The sequence below is a fragment of the Oryx dammah genome, unplaced genomic scaffold (assembly GCF_014754425.2).
Source record: "Oryx dammah isolate SB20612 unplaced genomic scaffold, SCBI_Odam_1.1 HiC_scaffold_29, whole genome shotgun sequence".
Lineage (NCBI taxonomy): Eukaryota > Metazoa > Chordata > Mammalia > Artiodactyla > Bovidae > Oryx > Oryx dammah.
In genome coordinates, this window is record NW_024070213.1 from 21806461 (window position 1) to 21828692 (window position 22232).

Sequence of the window (22232 nt, forward strand, 5' to 3'; positions counted from 1 at the left end):
GCCTCTGAACACAGATCTGCCTGATGGAGTCATAGGCACACTCCTTGAAAACGACAGAACACTCAAAATGACAATCATCAGGATGGAAATACCTAAAAGAAAACAAGCCAAGGTCAATTACAGCATCTTGGATTTGAATGACTAGATGGTCATGTAAGAAACTTGTCAATCCAACCAAAAAAAAAAAAATCTACACGAAATGATTTCAACATATTTACTTGTAAATCTAAAGAGTGACTAAGTGCCCTAGCAGTCAGGCATCAACAATGAGACTTGGTATAAATGAATTAAAAAGTTTATTAACCATAGAAAAAAAATTGATTCTTTAATTCTCATTAAGTTCCCTATAAAACAGTAAGCTTGCAGAAAATTTCTTCCTCATGAACACAAAATCACTATGTTTTTGGTCCAAAATATGTTGGGATTTTTTCCTTTCTTCTTCAGATGATAGACGGATGGATGTAGCCAAATCTATGAATGAGTGTACTTGCTCCAAATGTGCAACATAAATACAGAAGCGATGAACAGAAGACTCATAACCAATACTGAAACAGGCCCCACTTTGAGCCCTGGTGAATCCTCTGTGTAGAATTGCCACATCCCCCCAGTGCCTGCTGAGGTTGTACGGCCTGCGCTCCTTGTTCCACAGCTGGCATAATTCCTCTGCCGGACGGTGGAGCCCACCGCCTGGGCTGCCACTGCTTTGCTGGGAGAGCGCCCTGAGGAGCCCACGTTAGTGCCACCGGGAGCCGGGCCAGGCATGTTGAAGACAGGAGGGTGGCAGGGAGCTGAAGTGAACTGCAGAGAGAGAGCTTGGTTGGATTTAAAAAGAGAAAGAACCAGGTCCAATAGTATACCAGATGTACATGTTATTATGTCTTCAGGTAGTCCACTGGAATGAATTTTACACACAGGTAAGCACATCTGTTCACTCAGTAACAATCATGTCTAAATTTTTGTTTGTGTTATTTAGAATTTTTATATTCTATATGAATAGCAATAAAATACTATGCAATGTTGTCTCTGTCATTTTTTTTTAAGTAGACTTAAATTTAAAAAATTATTTATTTATTTATTTTGACTAGGCTGTGTGGCTTGTGGGATTGTACCTGTGCCCTAGGCAGGCAGTGAAGGCATGGAGTCCTAACCACTGGGCAGTCAGGGAATTCCCAATAGACTTTTTTTTCAGGAGCAGTTTTAGTTTTACAGAAAAATTGAGTATAACATACAGATTTCCCATTCTCCCCGTTTCTTTCTCCCTACGCTTGTTTCCCAGAGTACTAATAGCTTGAATTAGTGTGGTACATTTGTACTATTGATGAACTAATATTGATATATTATTAACTAAGGTCCGTCTAGTCAAGGCTATGGTTTTTCCAGTGGTCATGTATGGATGTGAGAGTTGGACTGTGAAGAAGGCTGAGGGCTGAAGAACTGATGTGTTTGAACTGTGGTGCTGGAGAAGACTCTTCAGGGTCCCTTGGACTGCAGGGAGATTCAACCAGTCCATTCTGAAGGAGATCAGCCCTGGGATTTCTTTGGAAGGAATGATGCTAAAGCTGAAGCTCCAGTACTTTGGACACCTCATGTGAAGAGTTGAGTCATTGGAAAAGACTCTGATGTTGGGAGGGATTGGGGGCAGTAGGAGAAGGGGATGACCGAGGATGAGATGGCTGAATGGCATCACCGACTCGATGGACGTGAGTGTGAGTGAACTCCGGGAGATGGTGATGGACAGGGAGGCCTGGCGTGCTGCAATTCATGGGGTTGCAAAGAGTCGGACACAACTGAGCAACTGAACTGAACTGAACTGAAGGGCTTCCCGGTGGCTCAGATGGTAAAGAATTTGCCTGCAATGCAGAAGACCTGAGTTCGATTCCTGGGTTGGGACTATCCCATGGAAAAGGAAATGGCAACCCACTCCAGTATTCTTGTCTGGAGAATTCCATGGACAAAGGAGTGGATTCTACCTTCTGAGCTACCAGGGAAGTCTCCTCTGTCCATGGAATTATTTTCTGAAGTCTATGATGTTCACACTTGTTCTTTCTGTTGTAAATTCTATGGATTTTGACAAATGTATAATAACATATATCCATCATTACAGGGTCATATAGTATTTATTGCTCCACTACTCTAAAAATCACCTATACTCCATCTATTCACCCCTCTTTCTCTCCACTGCTTTTACTTTGCCATTGGTAGTAATGGAAAGTATTGCTTCATAAAACATGTGTTATACATGTGTGAGTGCTTGTACTGGGTTGAAAGGCAAAATGTAATTCTGATTGTGGATTGGGGTAAGAAAAAACTTGAAAAATACTAGCCTTATTAAATGAGTTCTTGCTTGCACTCTGACTTGAGTCTGGCTGTTTGCTATGAACTAGTTCTCTGGTCTTAGGCAAATGTCTTGATCTCAGGATGATTTCTGGCTTTTTGACTAGAGTGAGTTTGTGAATAGTGGTGCTGTTCAGAGAGTCCAGGAAGAAGGAGGAAGGAAAAGATTTGGGGGGATTAAAGAATCTGAACCAAAAGTTCCATTCTGGTTGTGTCATCTGAGAAATCTGAATTACTTATGTGAAAACGTCAAGCAAGTCATTGGATCCATACATCTGGAGTTTATAGATTTATTTCTGCCTTTTTGTACTTTAAAAAAAATGTTTAACTTCCTGTTGGCATTGTAGACGTATACCAAGCCAGATGGCAAACAGGTGGACTGACTACCTCTCTCCATCCCTCATTTTCCAGCTTGCTTTCAGCTGCTGCATGAATTGGGAAACACATTAATTCATCCCACATTCATACGCTGAGCTTTTGCTGGGAGCTGAGGGTACAGAAATGAATAGTGTTACTCTGCTCAGTATTCTGTAATAACCTAAATGGGAAAAAGAACTTGAAAAAGAATAGATACATGTGTTTATGTATAACCAAATCACTTTGCTGCACGCCTGAAACTAACACAAATAGTAAAGCAATTATGTTGTTGTTGTTTAGTCGCTAGGTTGTGCCTGACTCTTTTGCAACCCCAGCCCGCCAGGCTTTTCTGTCCATGGGATTTCCCAGTCAATAATACTGGAGTGAGTTGCCATTTTCTTTTTCAGGGTATCTTCCCTACCCGCTTTGAAGGATCAGGATCCAACAGGTAGAACCCGTGTCTCCTGCACTGACAGGCAGATTCTTTACCATTGAGCCACCAGGGAAGCCCTACAAAAGGATAAACATAACTCACACTGATGTCTGTTATACAGGAAATCCTAACAGTTACCAGTTAACAGTTTTTTCTGTGGTCACGTATGGATGTGAGAGTTGGACTGTGAAGAAGGCTGAGCGCCAAAGAATTGATGCTTCTGAACTGTGGTGTTGGAGAAGACTCTTGAGAGTCCCTTGGACTGCAAGGAGATCCAACCAGTCCATTCTGAAGGAGATCAGCCCTGGGATTTCTTTGGAGGGAATGATGCTAAAGCTGCAACTCCAGTACTTTGGCCACCTCATGCAAAGAGTTGACTCATTGGAAAAGACTCTGATGCTGGGAGGGATTGGGGGCAGGAGGAGAAGGGGATGACAGAGGATGAGATGGCTGGATGGCATCACTGACTCGATGGACGTGAGTCTGAGTGAACTCCGGGAGTTGGTGATGGACAGGGAGGCCTGGCGTGCTGCAATTCATGGGGTTGCAAAGAGTCGGACATGACTGAGCGACTGAACTGAACTAAACTGAACTGAACAGTTAGCATCAAAAGGAAAAAAATATTTTTCTATTTGTTTAATGTTGTTTCTTTTTTTCTCCCTTCCTGTCATTTTTTTTTTTTTTTTTTGTCACACTATGTGTGGGATGTTCCCCAACCAGGGACAGAACCCAGGCCCTGGCAGTGAAAGCCCAGAGTCCTAACCACTAGGCCCCCAGGGAACTCCCATTTAAAGTTGTTTCTATATGAGATGATGGATGTTCACTAAACTTATTGTGGTAATGATTTAATGACATATGGAAGTCAAATCATATACAGTACACCTTAAAGTTATACAGTGCTGTATGTCAATTATGAAGTGAAGTGAAGTCGCTCAGTCGTGTCTGACTCTTTGTGACCCCATGGACTGTAGCCTACCAGGCTCCTCCGTCCACAGGATTTTCCAGGCACTGGAAGAGTACTGGAGTGGATTGCCATTTCCTTCTCCAAGGGATCTTCCCAACCCAGGGATTGAACCCAGGTCTTCCGCATTCTAGACAGACGCTTTACCATCTGAGCCACCAGGGAAGTCCATTATGTCAATTATATCTCATTAAAACTGGAAGAAAAAGTCCCTATGTTATAGACATTGTTTAAGGAGGGATGATGGTCCTCTGTTAGTATTGGGGTCACAAGAACTTCTTTTATCTGACTTTTAATCAAGAGAGAGGATAGACAAGGTTGGTGATCTGACAGGTAGCAAATAGGTTGCTGCTGTTCTCTGTGCTGTTTCTAGAGTAATAAGCTCATGGAATTTGTTCATCTACACTCCAGGCAGCGGCTTATGCCCTAGAGACAGGGATCACAGCACTGCCACATTGGCTGAGCCTCAGAATAAATGATACAGGGAGGAGGGAGCATCCACCTCGTACACTCACTTGTAGAGTCACATTCTGCCTCATTACCTTTCTTGCCAGACAAGGGAAACAGACACTAAACTGAGAGTTCAGTGTATTTGGTCTTGGAGTTAAACTGCCCAAGTTCAAATTCTGGCTCTGCTGAGTATCATCTGTGTAGCCTAGAGCATGTTAATGAATCTCTCTGGGCTGCCCTAGCTTATCTGTAAATGGGGTATTGTCTGTGACTCCCTCATAGCATTGTGGGGTCTAATAAAAAGGGAATTCATGTAACAAGTTTGTGTAGTGCCTGGAACATGGCGAATGCTTAATGCTAGCGATCAATAACTCTGATTTTAAAAAATCCAGCTGATTTACATTAAGACCGAGCATCTATTGTACACATACCCTTGTAGACTTAAAAAGTATTCACAACCTGAACGTTGAGTTATGTTTTATTCGGCAGGAATTTTTAGGACTTCAAACCCAGGAGGCAGTATCTCAAGTAACCCTGAGAGAACTGGTCTGAGGAGGCAGAGGAGCTAGGTTACACAAGTTTTGCAACAAAGAGCTGGTAGTCTGAACAAAGGGCAGGTAGTCAAGAGATTATTGTGAATTAAAAGGAAAATAAGTTAAGGAATTTAGCATTGTTCTTTGTATGGGAAGATGCAAGAGTCTGGGCTCACTAAAATCATTTACTTGATGGGAGGCTGCAGTCTGATGGTGACTAGATGGCAGGTATTCTTCTTCCTGAGTTCCCCCAGGGCTCACTGGCTGGTGACCATGACAGCCTCTGTTTACTGACATGGCAGGCAGTATTCCCTTTCTTGCCCTTGCTCTGCGGGGTGACTGGGGGCTATAAGTCACTAAGGAAGAGGGATGTAACTGGAGACCGTGTCACAGTGATAGTGTTACAGCTCAGTTTCATTTAGAAAATAAAGGAAAATACATCCTCGAGGCATGAGGGCATGCCAACCCAAGAGAAGAGAGGGAGAGAGAGACCCCCGGCCTTTTGGCTCCTCTTTTTATATGTTTTTTCTCCTCCCCCTGGGCCTTCCCTATGTAAATTGGGCTAGCCAGGAGAGCTGTTTGTTCTACCTGAGGTCCTCACTCTGGTCCTCGGACCTTCCTTGGCTCTATTTTTGAGGGGTTTTCCCTTTCTTGTCTTTTAGCCAGCCCCATTCTGGACTCCTTTGTCCTATTCTAACAGATTCAAAGACTCTTGAGCTGGGACTTGAAAGATGGGTAGAGGATAGATAGGTGGATTCTAGGTGTGGGAGGCAAGGTAAGCAAAGTCATGGAGCATGAAAGTAGGGGACATTGCAGGGGAACCAGCATTTATTCTGGTTCTGCTAGAGGGAAGGGAACCCAAGAGAGAGGAAGAGGCATGATGTGAGAAAAGGCTGTGTCTGAGCCAGCACATAAAATGACTTTTTGATGAAAGTCTGGGCTTCCCAGGTGGCTCTAGTGGGAAAGAATCTGCCTGCCAATGTAGGAGATATAAAAGACAGGTTCGATCCCTGGGTCAGGAAGATCCCCTGGAGGAGGGCATGGCAACCCACTCCAGTATTCTCCCCTGGAGGTTCCCATTGACAGTGGAGACTGGCACGCTACAATCCATGGGATCGCAGAGTCAGACATGACTGAAGCGACTGAATTAACTCATTGCCAAGAAAAGGTGATTCAGATTTTACTCCATGTTTGATTATGAGATGACTCTATGCAGCCCACACCTTCAGTCTACCCTGGCCATTTTCCACCTTGTATGGATTGGTTTCTGATTCTGCATGTGTAGATACTGCTTCAGTCTATCTTCTTATTCCTAGAGGATTATGGTTGCTATAGAAACCAAATACTTTCAAGGAAAACCTAGAGCTTGTCAAGGATATAAATTCGAAGGCAAAACCTATGGCATCCAATCAAATAAATACCCATCTGTGTGGCATGCTATGAACCTTTAATTACAGTGCTCAAGATCAAAGTAACATTACTCAAGAGTGGAGAAGCCAAATGTAAATGAAGGAGGTCTTAAAAATGTGATGACCCTGAGCTCAGCCAAGCATTGCACAGTATAGACAATTACCTGATGGCCCCTAAGTATTTGTGGAAGCAGGAGAGTGTGGAATTATGCTGTGGTGTATACAGGACAAAGTTTAGGGGGTGTGATCACAAAACATACAAGGATAATTTTTTTTTTCTTGAGGGATGTTTTATTTTTCTAATCAATATTTTTTATTGAAGTATAGTTGATTTACAGAAATATTAATTTCTACTGTACAGCAGTTATTCATTTATACATATATATGTGTGTGTGTATGTGTTAGTGGCTCAGTTGTATCTGACTCTTTGCAACCCCGTGGACTACAGCCCACCAGGCTCCTCCGTCCGTGGAATTCTCCAGGCAAGAACACTGGAGTGGGTTGCCATTTCCTTCTCCAACATATATATGTATATATATGTACATGTATACTTTAAAAAATATTCATTTCCATTATGGTTTATCATAGGATATTGAATATCGTTCTCTGTGTTATACATTAGGGCCTTGTTGTTTATCCACTCTTTAGCTTATATCTGTTAACCTCAATCTTCCTACTCCACGCCTCCCTCAACTTTCTCTTCCTTGGCAACTACCAGTCTGTTCTGTTAGCGATTGCTTGCTTCATAAATAGGCTCATTTGTGCCATATTTTATATGCCATATATAAGTGATACCATATGGTATTTGTCTTTCTCTTTTTGATTTACTTCACTTACTATGATAATCTCTAGTTGCATTCATGTTGGTGCAAATGGCATTATTTCATTTTTTATGGCTGAGTAATATTCCATTGTGTGTGTGTATATTTTTTTTAAACACTAGTTTTGGAGTTTTAAAAAAATAATTTTACTTATTTTTGGCTGTGCTGGCTTCTCGTTGTTCAGGCTTTCTTCCTAGTTGTGGTGAGTGGGGGCTACTTTCTAGTTGTGCTTCCTGGGCTTCCCATTGCAGTGGCTTCTCTTGTGGAGCACGTGCTCTAGGATGTGAGAGCTTCAGCAGTCGCAGCACATGGGCTCAATAGTTGTGTCTTCTGGGCTTCAGAGCACTGGCTCCATAGTTGTGGCTCACGGGCTTAGTTGCTCCGCAGTAGGTGGGATCTTCCTGGACTGGGAGTCAAACCCGTGTCTCCTGCACTGGCAGGAGGATTCTTTACCACTAAGCCTCCGGGGAAGCCTGACATCTCGTTTATCCATTCATCTACTGATGGACATTTAGGCTGTTTCTGTTTTAGCTTTTGTAAACAGTGCTGCTATGGACATAGCGGCTTTTAAATTTTAGTTTTGTCTGGATATATGCCAAGGAGAGGGATTGCTGGATCATACAATAATTCTATTTTTAGCTTTCTGAGCAACCTCCTTACTGTTGGGTACACAAACTTACATTCCCACCAACAGTGTAGGAGGGTTCCCTTTTCTCCACACCCTCTCCAGCCTTTGTTATTTATAGACTTTTTAATGATGGCCATTCTGACCTGTGTGAGGTGGTACCTCATTGTAGTTTTGACTTGCATTTCTCTAATAATTAGCGATGTTGGACACCTTCTCATGTGCCTGTTGGCCATCTGTATTTCTTCTTTGGAGAAATGTCTATAGGTCTTCCATCCATTTTTCGAGTCGGTTGTTTGTTCTTTGTTGTTGAGTTGCATATAAGAATATTAATGGCATGGGAAGAGGGTTTGTGGTGGAATGCAGAGCATCCTTGTATGTGCAGCTCCAGAGAGCCTGCAGCCTTCAGGCTGTGAACCTGAGCATTACATCTAGAGCACAGTTTGAATATTTGCTAATATCTCTACTGTCTACTTTTTACAACTTAATCACACAACAATCTAAATCTAAAATATTGGCCATATGTTCTACTTTAGGCCCTAGTAAGAGGAGGAGAGGGGATGAGCAAGGTCTTCTCATCAGCCTCTATTTTGGGAAATATGCAGACAAGAAAGGGGGCTGAAGTTGGGAAAAAAGACTGCTTTACTAGGCCACAGCTTGACAATCAGCCACCTTGGTCTCTGTTCCATTTTTCACTATTTAATCCAGAATGAAGATACACAACCTATTGATATTTCCTTGGCTGCTGTCCCTGTCTTTTCTTAATTCACTGTTTGCCATCCCATTACCTGTGTCCTCACCACGGGGCAGGAGACTGAAAGTCGTCCTTTTGTCATCTGAGGATGTTCCACTGTTTGGGGTTTTTGGGGATAGAAGAGAAAGTGACTAAACAACAACAGGATTTGTTTCAGCTGTTTCAAGGCAAAGATATTTATTTTTGGTTTCTTTTTAAAGAAAGCTCTTCTAAGAATTACATAGGAAAGATCATGTGTAAATCACACTTCTTCGTGGATTAACAAAATACAGTTTTAATGATTTTTAAAAATCTGTTTTTAGGGGATCCAGAGAGCTGGAAAAATGCTGCTGGGTTTTTCTGGCCTACCACTGGATTGTCTATAAGTCAATTATAGACACATGCGTTAGAAGAACACACGTGTATCCTGGGTACATTATTTCCCACCAAGAGAAACAGAGCCTCAGCATCTGGACCGTGCTTATCTCAGGAAATTGGCAGTGACTGGCTCTGAAGGGAAGTTGGTTCTGCTGGAGCGGCACGGGGGCGCTGCTTCCTCCCAGGGGAAGTGGGCACAGATGCAGACACCCTCGGAGCTCGGGGTTCAGCCAATGACTCATTCACTGCTCTTCACCAGCCAGACCTCGTTGCGACGTCCGTAGGGCTTCATGGGAGGGTCATACCCGGTGCAGAAGTAGAAGTCCGTCTGGTACGTGGCTGTACTCTCCAGGGCGGACCGCAGCTGGGCGGCTTGGGCAGCGTAATCAGCTGCCTTAGCATAACCACCAAACTGCCTGGGGACACAGAGCAAGTTGCAGGTTAAGAAAGGGCAGAGTCTCAGAGAGAGGGGGGATTTTTTTTCCAAAAAAGTCACTCATCACTCTTATTTACAACAAGTAGGCTATAGTGGTAAGACTTCGCATTTGCCCCTTCCTACTGGGGTGGACTGAAGCTCACTGAGCCTCAGAGCATCCTGTGTAAAATTCGGGTGCATGCGTGCTAAGTCACTTTAGTCATGTCCAACCCTCTGCAACCCCATGGACTGTAGCCCTCCAGGCTCCTCTGTCCACGGGATTTCCCAGCAAGAATACTGGAGTGGTTGCTATTTCTTCCTCCAGGGGATCTTCCAGACCCAGGGACTGAACCTGAGTCTCTTATGTCTCCTGCGTTGGCAGGTGTGTTCTTTATCACTAGCACCACCTGAGAACCCCAAATTGGAGTATGCTTCCTTTTCCTTCCAATTAATTATGAACATTAACTACAAGCACGGGTATAAAAAAACTAACGTGGAACCTGAAACACAGTACCATCGGCCCTCTTTATTGGTGGGTTCTGGGCTTGCAGACTCAATCAATGGCAGATTGAAAATATTTAGGGGGGAAAAAAACCTTCCAGAAAGTTTCAAAAAGCAAAACTTTCAACTTGCCACCTGCCACCAACTATTTGGTGGCTCAGTGGTAAAGAATCCCCCTGCAATGCAGGAGACTCAGGAGACAAGGGTTTGATCCCTGGGCCGGGAAGATCCCCTTGAGGAGGAAGCGGCAATCCACTCCAGTATTCTTGCCTGGAGAATCCCATGGACAGAGGAGCCTGGTGGGCTACAGTCTGTCCATAGGTTCACAAAGAGTCAGACACGACTGAGTGACTGAGCACAATGACACATATCAACTACTGACATAGCATTTATAGTGATAGGTATTATAAGTAATCTAGAGATGATTTAAAGCATACAGAAGGATTATATGCCATTTTATATAAGGGACTCGAGCATCCTTGGATTTTGGTAATGGCGGGGTTCCTGGAACCAGTACTGTACTAAAGGTGAGTTTCCTTTCCCTTCCTGAAATTTCCCCAAGAGATGGGAGGCCAACTTTTCCCAAGGCCAAGTCTTCATTGTTTTCTCTAGCTCCCTCTGCTGCCCCAGCTGCCTCTCTGTCTCCAGCTGGGGTGGGGGTGGGGGGAGAGGTGGAGGGGATGGGGGAGGACCAGGGTTGTTAGGGTGGAGATGGGGCACTGGATTCTCACACATCCCACCTGGGACAAGTAGCAGCTTTGCTAAAATACAGAGCAGCCAAAGACAGGGACCCGAGGAAGCCCTGGGAGGGCTCCAAGGCAAGATTGAAGCATGTGCCAAGAAATCACTTGTAATAAATCCCTGCATGCATGCATGCTAAGTTGCTCAGTCATGTCTGACTCTTTGCGACCTCACGGACTGCAGCCCACCAGGCTCCTCTGTCCATGAGATTTTCCAGGCAAGAATACGGAAATGGGTTGCCATACTCTCCTCTAGGGGATCTTTCTGACACCCCTGTCTTTTACGTCTCTTGAATTGGCAGGTGGGTTCTTTACTACTAGTGCCACCTGGGAAGCCCAATAAATCCTCGTGTGTGTGTGTGTGTTAGTTGCTCAGTCATGTCTGGCTCTTTGTGACTCCATGGACTGTAGCCCACCAGGCTCCTCTGTCTACAGAATTTTCCAGGCAAGGATACTGAAGTGCGTTGCCATTTCCTACTCCAGGGGATCTTCCCCATCCAGGGATCGAACCTGGGTCTCCTGCATTGTGGGCAGATTCTCTGCCATCTGAGCTACCAGGGAAGATTCAACAAACCCCTTCTGCTGCTCAAATCAGGAAAGCCTTCATTTTCTAGTAAGTAAAGAGAATTTTCCTAAATCAGGCATTTCTCTTGATGGCAGAAGGTGGAGACAGAGAAACAATAAAGCTCATCTTTTTAAGACTATGACTCTCTCCTTACGTCATTGCCTCTGCTCCAAAGATTAATCCTGCGACCTCCCCTAAATATACCACTCTAAATCTGGGCTGCACTAAAATCTTTATTAGAGTCAAAGGACATCCCCATTTCTAATGAGCTTTATGACTCAAAGGCCTGAATCCACACCAAGCCAAGATTCGGCCAAATGCATTATTTTTGGTGGGGTTCTCTGACTCACGCTTTGCTCTTTTATGAGCGGTTAGTCAGGCTTGCTGAGCATTCAGCACATACATCACAGGGCTACTGATCTGCAGATACCCAGGATTTCATCTTGAAGGAGCTGGTTATTCCAGTGTCTAGGTAACAGCTATGGAACACAGGGCTGAGACCAATTTGGGAGACGTGACGGTTAGTTCTGCAAGTCTATGCAAGAAAGAGTGTAAGGTTGACGGAGAAAGATGAGTTCTAGCTTCACCAAGGCACCAGTGAGATAAAACTGGATGAGGAGACAGAGGGTGAACATTAAGGAGATACTAGTTTGGCAATAAAAGCCCGTAAGATGCTGTACTTATTTTCAAAGAATGTCTGTAGATGAGGACCACCTGTCTGCAACCAATCAAATGCTGAACGGGGCGGGGGGCAGGAATTTAGTGCCTCTGCGGCCCCCTCTCATATACTGATACTGAGCTGTTTTCTATGAAGATGGACGATGTTGGCTCTTTAAGCTACTGGTTTCTAGAAACACTCAAAGTAGTGGTTGGTCCTCAACCTTCTTCATTCATCAGCTGGAGGCAAAACGGATAGTTGTGGGCTCACATCTTAGCTCTGCTATTGTCTGTCTAGCTCCTGGTCTTGGGGAAGTGCTTTAATGTCTCTAGCCTTCTGGTCCTTCATCTGCTCAGTAGGGATGAGGGTGTCAATCTCAGAGAACTGCTGTGAAGATGACAGACGAGAAGACCCTGCAAACGACTCAGCCTCATGCCCATCACAGAGGAAGTTCACAGCAAACAGCAGGTATTGTTGTCACTGTACTTTACAGTCCGCTCACAACAGCTGTTCAACTCCCTGACTCCCAAGGTGAGGGACGGGATGGCAACTGAGAGTAAGATCCAGAACCCAGGGCCTAATAACGAAGACCTGGCTCAAATGACAATCTCATTTTCTCAGTGAGGCCTCCTCTCAAAATGCTTTTTATCGTCTAATAGTATTCCCCTTCCCCATTCTTCCCTTACCCTTCCTCCCTCTGTTTCTTTCCTCCTTCTCTCCTATCCTTTTGTTTATTTAGCACTTCTCAACTTCTAACATATTGAATACTACATAATTTATTCTAACATGCTATATAAATTATTCATTGTTTATGGTCTGAGTTCCGTGGTAGGGAGACTCACGCCCCATGAGGGCAGTGATCCTGGTCACTCTTTGTCCACCAGCATATGCTGACCTAACACATATATTAGACCCCTTGGCTAAATGAACAATTTTGCGATAAACAATCAAAGTTGTTGTCTTTAGGCTGATAGACCTAAAGATGAGGGCACTGAATCTGTTGGTCTCCATATTCACTAACTTGTAGAATAAAATCTGAAGCACCTACTAAGGGCACAGTGGTGAGAATTCAAAGGAAGTGGACTGACTAGGGTCATGTTGAAGGTCATGCTAAGGACAAAGATGGAAGGGGTTTTAAAGTTAAGGGACTAGGGACTTCCCTGATGGTCCAGTGGTTAAGAATTGTGCTTCCACTGCAGGGGCGCGGGTTCGATCCCTGGTCAGTGAACTAAACTCCTGCATGCTGTAACATGTGGCACTCCCCACCCACCCCTGTAAAAGAGGTTAAGCGACTGCCATTATCAGACTGCAGTTTGAAGAGACCCCTCTGGAAGTGGTAGAGGGATGGGGAAGGGAGACATGGAGGCTAGGAACAGCCAAATGTGAGAAAATGAAAGCCTGGACAAAGGCAAGTTTCAGATGTGAGTTGGAGGGTGGGGAGGCCAGGGCGATGGGTGGGGAGAAGGGAGGATTCTCGAGGGCTTCCAGTTAAGTCTCTGAGTGGAAACAGATGCCACCAACCAGAAGAGGGATTCTGAAGGGTTCCTTTGGAGAGGAAGGGTGGGTGGGTTCATCATCTGGTTTGGTACATGTTGATATGAAGGTGTCTCTTAGGAATGAACCACATTCATGCAATAGTCACTGTGCCCCTAAGCACATGGAAGGCATTGTGAAATCTCAGCCTCTGGAAAGAACTAGAGTCAGAGAAACAATTGGGGAAAAAGACGAGTCCAGTGACAGACACCTGGGCGTCACCTGTGAGTGAGTGCTGGCTGTGGTCATGGCCAAGAGGCAGACAAGGCCAGGTGATGAGCAAACAGGCGCACTGTTCTCGGGAATCCTAATCCCCAGATGGTGGGAGGAGGGTGAGGACTCAGAAAAGGCCACTGAGAAGGAGCCGTCTGAGTCCAGGGAGACTCAGCAGAGTGATGTGGAGAACATCATCATTCAGGGATTCTTTCATTCATTGCTAAGTCGCTTCAGTCGTGTCCGACTCTGTGCGACCCCACAGATGGCAGCCCACCAGGCTCCCCCGTCCCTGGGATTCTCCAGGCAAGAGCACTGGAGTGGGTTGCCATTTCCTTCTCCAGTGCATGAAAGAGGAAAGTGAAACTGAAGTCGCTCAGTCGTGTCTGACCCTCAGCAACCCCATGGACTGCAGCCTTCTAGGCTCCTCCGTCCATGGGATTTTCTAGGCAAGAGTACTGGAGTGGGGTGCCATTGCCTTCTCCGCTTTCATTCATTACCGGAATAAAAACCCTTGACTCTTGATATTTATTCCCAGGCTGACTGACACGCTCATAACGAGCATGAAAATTTCCCTATTGCTTCATCAAGGAAACAAACAAAGCTGGGTGAGCTGCAGAAAGATCCACGTGTGTTCCCTGCCTTCAGTCTAACCATCCCTCCCAAACCTCCACCACAGAACCACACAAATAAGCCAGGACACCAAACCCTTCCAGGCCCAGGGCCCTAAGATGTGAAGAAGCAGCTCTGGCTGCCTCACTCCTCAGAGCTCAGCTTCCACACTGCACTTGGAAGATAATCATGTGGTGCCCCATTCTCCAAGTCCACAGGCATGTTTGCACCTGTTGAGGAATGCTCGTAAGCTCGTTGAGCTCCTCAAAAGAAATAAATGAGAAGTCTATACATTAGACTGTATACAAGTCTGTTAACAAGAGTCTAAAGTCTCCATCTTCAAAGCTGCTCACCTCCAGGGCTGTCTTTTTTATCTTACTCAACGTCAGAGTTCAGTATTCCCGAGAATTTGGTTGCCATGGGAACTGAGAAAGAAAACACACACCCTGGATTCCAGAAATACAAAAGGAACTGACTAAAAGGTCCGGAAGAGTTGGGGTGGAGGGGGACGATGAAGGCGGGCTAGCAGATGGAAGCTCTGGTCCAAAGTTCAAAAAATGATCAAGTGTTATCTTTCAGGGAGTGCAGTGAGGAAGAGGAGAAATGCAATGACCCTGAGCCTGACCATTTGGTCTAGAACTTTCGCAATCTACAGGTCAGCACAGATTTGCGGAGAGTCTGCTACGCAGGAAGCTCCTGTGCTAGGCAAGAGAAGCCTAAGACAAAGAGCTGATAATTCCACATCAATGGGAAGGATGCGTAACACCATACGGCATTCCATTCGATCCGTCGGAGCCAGGCTTAACAAGCTGAGCATCACCAAGCAGGAAACACGCGCTTGACAACAGAGAGCCGTAAAGATGATGGGGAAGTCCTTCTGTCCCGGCAAGGTCCGACCGTAGTGGTCAGGACAGAAACACAAAAATCACGTAGGGCAGGAGAAAAGATTAGAATGGAGGTACCTACGAAACGCTCTCCGGGCAAGGAACAAGGAATGATTGGTTCCGACTTAGAACATTAAGGGGAGGAGGCCAAGGAGGATGTGACATCAAGCTGTTATTGCTGGAGCATCTCTTGTGTTGCTGGCAATGAACAGGACCAAAACTCCTGCCTCCCAGAGCTGCCAATGAGCAGAGACGGGGGAAGGGCTGAGAGGCGCTGGGTGAGTGAGTGAAGGTCTGGTCGTGGATGTTGTACGTGTGGGTCTAAGTGGGCTTTGGGAGGTGGGGATGGGATGCTCCGAGGCCAGGTGGAACCCTGGAGCGGGGCTGTGTTGTAGAGGACAGCATGTGCCACGACAAGGCTCTTTACTCGGTAGGATTCACTGCCTGGTGGAACCTTTGGGGACCCAACCCAAAGCCTATCCCTCTCCGGTCTGGTTTTACTACTACCCTGGGCTTGGTCCCAACCTTGGGGTGTGCCTCAGGCAGAGGCAGGCGAGGCCCACAACCAGAGTCGAAGGGGGTGGTAGCACCATCGGTGGTCCTTAGCTTTAGGGCTGGAGGAGACAAAGGGACAAGTCAGAAGGGGCAGAAGTGGGAGAACCAGAAATGCTCAAGAGGTCTTGCAACAGTTCAGACAAGAGATGATGAAGACCGTGGTCATAAGGATGGAGGGGAACGCATAGCAGCAACTGATGTGGAAGACGGAGGAGTCAGGATGGATCTGAACGGGATGGGGAGGGTGGAGGGGGCCTCTAGGAAGGCAGAACTCAGAACACAGGGGGAGGCAATCTGAGTTGCACTAGGGCATGGGGATTTGGGGGCTTCCCAGGTGGCGCTAGCGGTAAAGAACCTGGCTGCCAGTGCAGGAGAACTAAGAGACACAGGTTCGATCCCTGGGTGGAGAAGATCCCCTGGAGGAGAGCACGGCAACCCACGCCAGTACTCGTCTGGAGAATCAATGGATAGAGGAGCCTGGCGGGCTATAGTCCTTTGGGTCGAAAAGAGTCAGAAGCGACGGAAGCAACTGAACACGGCACACACAGCGCAGAGGAGGTTTACTTGGCGATACCTCCCAGGAAACTTAAAGGCAGCAGCACTAGCCCTGCTGATTTGGGTTCATCCACCTGGAAATGAATGACCGAAGCCCCTCTTGTAAGCACCAGTTTGTAAAAGACCAGAGGAACAGCTGTTAACTCTTAATTCCTCATAGACTTCTATTCATTAAAAAAGCAGCATTTGTTTTTTAGTACATACTACTAATCAATGGACATCACAAAGTCACAAAACAGGAAGACTGAGTTAAGGATGCATGCACTGTGTATCTGAAGGGTTTCCTGGGTGGCACTGGTGGTATAGAACCCACCTGCCCAACGCAGGGGCTGAAGGAGACATAGGTTCAATCCCTTCCATGAGGAGGGCATGGCAATCCACTTCAGTATTCTTGCCTAGAGAATCCCACGGACAGAGGAGCCTGGCAGGCTATAGTTCACAGGGTCGCAGAGAAGCTGACATGACTGAAGTGAGTTGGCACCCATGTGTATTTGAAACAGTGCTTGTGCCTTCGGCTGTGTCATTAACTGCCTTCCACAGAAAGGTACTTTTAAATGCACACTTGACTATGCGGTGACACCAAGTGGCAAGTGGAGGAATGATCAGATACTAAAAGCATCAAAGATAAAGTCCAAGTGTTAGTTGCTCAGCCGTGTCCGACTCTTTGCGACCCCATGGACTGTAGCCTGCCAGGTTCCTCTGTCCACAGAATTTTCCAGGCAAAAATACTGCAGTGGGGTGCCATTCCCTTCTTCAGGGCATCTTTCCGACCCAGGGACTGAAATCCAAGAAAGCCTATCAGAGATAATAAGCAGGTTAAAAAAAAAAAATCACCAAGCTGTGCTAGACACTCTCCTCTGTTTAGGAGAAGAGAGAAGTTCCTTTCAATTGCAATAAAGGAAACTTCCACAGACCTGGCTTGAAAATTACCTTTTAAAGAGTCCCTTTTCCACCATAGGGTAGCAGGGTTCCTTGGCGAAATGGCTAATTTCAGCTCTAGAGCAAGAAACATTAAGATGTGCTTAAAATATCTTTTCCTACCAATAACCAAGGAAGCTACTGGAGATTACCAGGGTCATGTCAAAAGGACCAAGAAACCAACTTGCAGAGGCTCTCACTGGCCAAAGATGGGACAATTTGAGCATCAATGAGAATAATAACTGCAAAGAATTGAAACACATCAATTATGTTTGAATTCTTATATTTGTATTGATACTCAGAAAACAGAGATAAACACTATCTCCCCTTTGGAGGATGTTAAGAAAAGAAGTCATTATTCTGGAAACTGATAAAGAGAAGGCATCAAGCTAAAGAGAAGGTATCTGGCCTTCTCTCTGTGACTCTGTCTTAGGGAAACCAAACAGTAGATGTGGGAAGGTTCTCTTTACCAAAGTATTCTGGCTAACAAGGGCTTTCCTGCTGGCTCAGTTGATAAGGAATCCGCTTGCAATGCAGGAAACTTGGTTTTGATCCCTGGGTTGGGAAGATCCCCTGGAGTAGGAAATGGCAACCCACTCTAGTACTCTTGTCTGGGAAATTCCATGGTCAGAGGAGCCTGGAGGGCTACAGTCCACGGGGTCACAAAGAGTCAGACACAACTGCGTGACTTAACACTTCCACTTTTCTTTCACTCTCAGGGCCTACCTTATATGTACTAGACAACGGTGAGAGTGAGCGCCTCCCTAAATTTTGCACAACAGGCACCCCGCTTCCCCACCTTACTTCCTGCCATGTGAAAAGACTGTCTTGCCATTCTCTAAGTAGAGTTTGCTTTCTCTGCAGCTTCTGCAGTGAAGGCTGGAAAGTCTGAAATGAGGACTGCAGTAGGAGTTGGAGGTTCCAGTTCCAGCTGTCCAGCTGCAGTGCACACCTTGTCCTCTGGGGGGCTCTGCGTCACCCAGTCTAGGACTGCCCAGAGCCGCCAAGCTTACATTCTCAGCATTAATGTACGGAGGAGCCTGGTAGGCTGCAGTCCATGGGGTCGCAAAGAGTTGGACACGACTGAGCGACTTCACTTTCACTTTTCACTTTCATGCATTGGAGAAGGAATTGGCAACCCCACTCCAGTGTTCTTGCCTGGAGGGCCAAGGATGGGGGAGCCTTATGGGCTGCTGTCTATGGGGTTACACAGAGTCGGACACAACTGAAGCGACTTAGCAGCAGCAGCAGCAGCAGTGTTGAAAGCTGCACCCTTGTGGGTGGAGCTGGAGCAGGGCAGATAAAAGTAACTAAGTCTGGAGACCTGAGGAGTGGACAAAAACTGTCCAGTGGGAGATTATTTATATATTTTTCATGAGGTTGTTCTAGAGCAGAACCCTGGTGAAACTCCTGGTCTCACTCGTCTGTCCATGGTTTCACACCTGTCACACAGGAGGATTTTAGCAAATGGGAAGTCACTGATTATCCTGAAGAGACTTGACTTCTGAGGAGAGGCTGAGGCCTAAATAATAAAATTATGAAAACACATGCACCTGTTGTTCTCTACAGTCAAGGGACCTGGACCCCACGTGAGGCCCTGGAATTAGGACCAGAACAATAGTATGCATGTGTGCCCTGCTAAAAGCCCACAGACCATGAATAACACTCCCTGCCCATCTGGCATTCAAGGGGAATGTGGGGAATTCAAGGGGGGCTAGAGATATCTCCAGCCCCTTATGCTCCCCAGGTGTTCATGACCCCAAACTACAGACTGACCTAGATATTCTGATTCTCCCAGAATTCTGCTGTGGCTGCTTCAGCTGGGATTGGGAGGATATTCTCTATATCCAAATCAATTTGGCAACAGGCAAAGACATTTACTTGGGCTTCCCAGGTGGCATAGTGGTAAAGAATCTGCCTACTGATGCAGAAGACACAAGAGACGTGGCTTTGATCCCTGGGTCAGGAAGATCCCCTGGAGAAGAAAATGGCAACCCAGTCCAGTATTCTTGCTTGGGAAATTCCATGAACAGAGGAGCCTCGTGGACTATAGTCCATGGGATTATAAAGAGTCAGACACAACTGAGCAACTGAGCACACACACAGCACATAAAGGCATTTACTTAGATACAACACAAATGTTTGTGTGCTGTAGGCTGAAGAAATTCTGAGAGAAACTGTTAGTACTCAGTATTTCTTCCTTAATTCATCAATGAGTTTTGAAAGAGAAGTTAAGAAACAATCCCATTTACAATTGCATCAAAAAGAACGAAATACCCAGGAATAAATTTCACCAAGGAAGTGAAAGATTTCTACACCCAAAACTATAAAACATTAATGGAAAATCTGGAGAAGACAAAGATAAATTAAAAGATTCTAGGCTCATGGATTAGAAATAATATTGTTCAAGTGTCCATACAACTCAAAGCAATCTACAGATTAAATGCAATCCCTATCAAAATTCCAATGGAATTTTCTTTTTAAACAGAAATAAACCTTAAAATTTGTACGGAACCACAAAAGACCCTGAATCTGGAGAAACAAGAACAAAGCTGAAGGCATAACATTTCCTGCTTTCAAGGCTATATTACAAAGCTATCATAATCAAAACAGTATGATATTGACATAAAAACAGATGCATAGATCAATGGACCAGAATAGAACGCCCCAAAATAAACCCATGCATATATGGCCAACTAATTTTTAACAAAAGAGCTGAGAATGTACAACAGGGAAAGGACAGTCTCTTCAATAAATGGTGTTGGGAAAACTGGACAGTCAAATACAAAATACTGAAAATGGACCACTTTTTTTTTTCAAACTTTTGCCCACACTGTGTGGCATGTGGAATCTTAGTTCCCCCACCAGGGATCAAACCCATGTTCCCTGCAATGGAAGCATCGAGACTTAACCAATGGACCACCAGGCAAGTCCCCGGACCACTATTTTACACCATACACAAAAATCAACTCAAAGTAAATAAAAGACTTGAACATAAGACCTGAAACTGTAAAATTCCTAGAAGAAACCATAGAGGGTGGCCTCCTTGACACCAGTCTTGACCATGATGGTTTTTTTTTGGTATTTGACACCGAAAACACAGGCAACAGAAGCAAAACTAAACAAGTGAGACTACATCAAACTAAAAAGCTTCTGCACAGCAAAGGAAAAAGGCAAACTGTTAAATGGGAGAAACTATTTGCAAATCATATATATTAATGGGTTAATATCCAGTATATGTTAAAAACTCCTATAACTTGAGACTAAAAAACTCCAAACAATCTAACTAAAAAAATCGGCAGAGGATCTGAATAGACATTTTTCCAAAGAAGACATACAAATGGGCAAAAGGTATATAACAAGGTGTTCAACATCACTAGTCAGCAGGGGAATGCAAATCAAAGCCACAACGAAATGTCACTTCACATTTGTTAGAATGGCTACTATGAAAAACACAAGAAGTAACAAGTGTAGAGAAAAGGGAATCCTTGTGTAAAGCTGGTGGGAATGTAAATTGGTGCAGCCATTATGGAAAACAGTATGGAAGTTCCTCAAAAAAATTAAAAATAGAACCACATGATCGAGCAATTCCACTTCTGGGTATATATCTGAAGGAAATGAAACCACTAACTTGAAGAGATAGTGGCTCCCCTATGTTCAAAGAAGTGCCAATTTACCAATAGCCAAGAAGACTCTTGAGAGTCCCTTGGACTGCAAGGGAATCCAACCAGTCCATTCTGAAGGAGATCAACCCTGGGTGTTCTTTGGAAGGAATGATGCTAAAGCTGAAACTCCAGTACTTTGGCCACCTCATGCGAAGAGTGGACTCATTGGAAAAGACTCTGATGCTGGGAGGGATTGGGGGCAGGAGGAGAAGGGGAATACAGAGGATGAGATGGCTGGATAGCATCACTGACTCGATGGACGTGAGTCTGAGTGAACTCCGGGAGTTGGTGATGGACAGGGAGGCCTGGCGTGCTGCGATTCATGGGGTCGCAAAGAGTCAGACACAACTGAGCGACTCAACTGAACTGAACAGACAGATGAATGGATAAAGAAGATGTGGAATATATGTACAATGAAATATTATTCAGCCACAGAAAGAAGGAAATCTTGCCATTTGTGATGACATGGATTAACTTTGAAGGCATCATGCTAAATGAAATAGGACAGACAGAGATAGGGGAATACTGTATTATCTCACTTATCTGTGGAATTAAAAAAAAAATCTGAACTCATATACACACAGAACAGACTGGTGGTTGCCATAGGGTGGGGAGGTGAGGGGGTGGGAGATATGGGTAAAGGTGGTCAAAAGGTAGAAACATCCTGCTATAAAATAAATTAGCTCTGGGGATATAAGGTACTGCAAAGTGACTAGAGTTAGCAACACTGTATGTTGTACTACATGCTTGAAAGTTACTAAGAGAGTGGATCTTAAGATTTCTCATCTCAGGAAAAAGATTTGGAATTTTGCCAAATGAAAGATGCTAACTTCCATTGGTAATCATTTCATAAATATGTAATCGAAGCATTATGTTGTACACTTTAATGCAATATTATATATCAGTTACAGCTCAAAACTGGAAAAAAATAATTTAAATGCAAATGTTCATGGCAGATTATTCAAGAAGTGATTATGGAAATCAAGTGCCACCCTTGGATGCCCAAAGAATTGTCTCCTTACGTGGAATAGACAGTGATGCCTTCCCTGTCTTCGATCTTAATGCTGTCATCACTGGGAGCTGGCGGGTCGCTTTGAAACTTGTTTGGAATCCGGAACCAGACTTTTAATTTCTTCTGTAGGTTCCCATCGTCACTGGGGAACACAGCAAAGGAAATAGGAACTGTCATCCCCATTCCGAGTCCTGAAAACATAAAACCCCACAGAGAGACATGGGTTTTAGAGACAGAACCTGCTCAGGTCCATGGACCATCTGCTGGTCTCCTTCTTCTTTCAAGACAATATTTGTTGTTCTTGAAATTTATAATAGGCATTTCAGGGATTAGCATGTATCAACACACACATATAAAGTACCTCTTAATTTT

The 22232-nt window shown here is 44.8% G+C and overlaps 2 protein-coding genes across 2 annotated transcripts in view; both read right to left on the reverse strand.

Moving 5' to 3' along the window:
- Positions 1–277: 277 nt before the first annotated feature.
- On the reverse strand, positions 278–812 carry LOC120858873 (protein transport protein Sec61 subunit beta-like). The gene has a single exon (XM_040235221.1). It carries the CDS (start codon positions 760–762, stop codon positions 472–474), a length of 291 nt encoding a protein of 96 aa, XP_040091155.1. The 5' UTR covers positions 763–812; the 3' UTR covers positions 278–471.
- Positions 813–8824: 8012 nt separating this feature from the next.
- Positions 8825–22232, reverse strand: part of HEBP1 (heme binding protein 1) — a 39999-nt gene continuing 26591 nt past the window's right edge. The window contains exons 3-4 of the mRNA XM_040235223.1: positions 21871–22051; positions 8825–9450 (exon numbers count right to left, since the gene is read on the reverse strand). Of these exons, the coding sequence (XP_040091157.1) occupies positions 9273–9450; positions 21871–22051 (359 nt within the window). The 3' untranslated portion in view covers positions 8825–9272. The remainder of the gene's footprint in view (positions 9451–21870; positions 22052–22232) is intronic.

Coding starts and splice junctions, on each gene's coding strand:
- LOC120858873 (XM_040235221.1), bottom strand. CDS start 762: ATGCCTGGCCCGGCTCCCGGTGGCACTAACGTGGGCTCCTCAGGGCGC.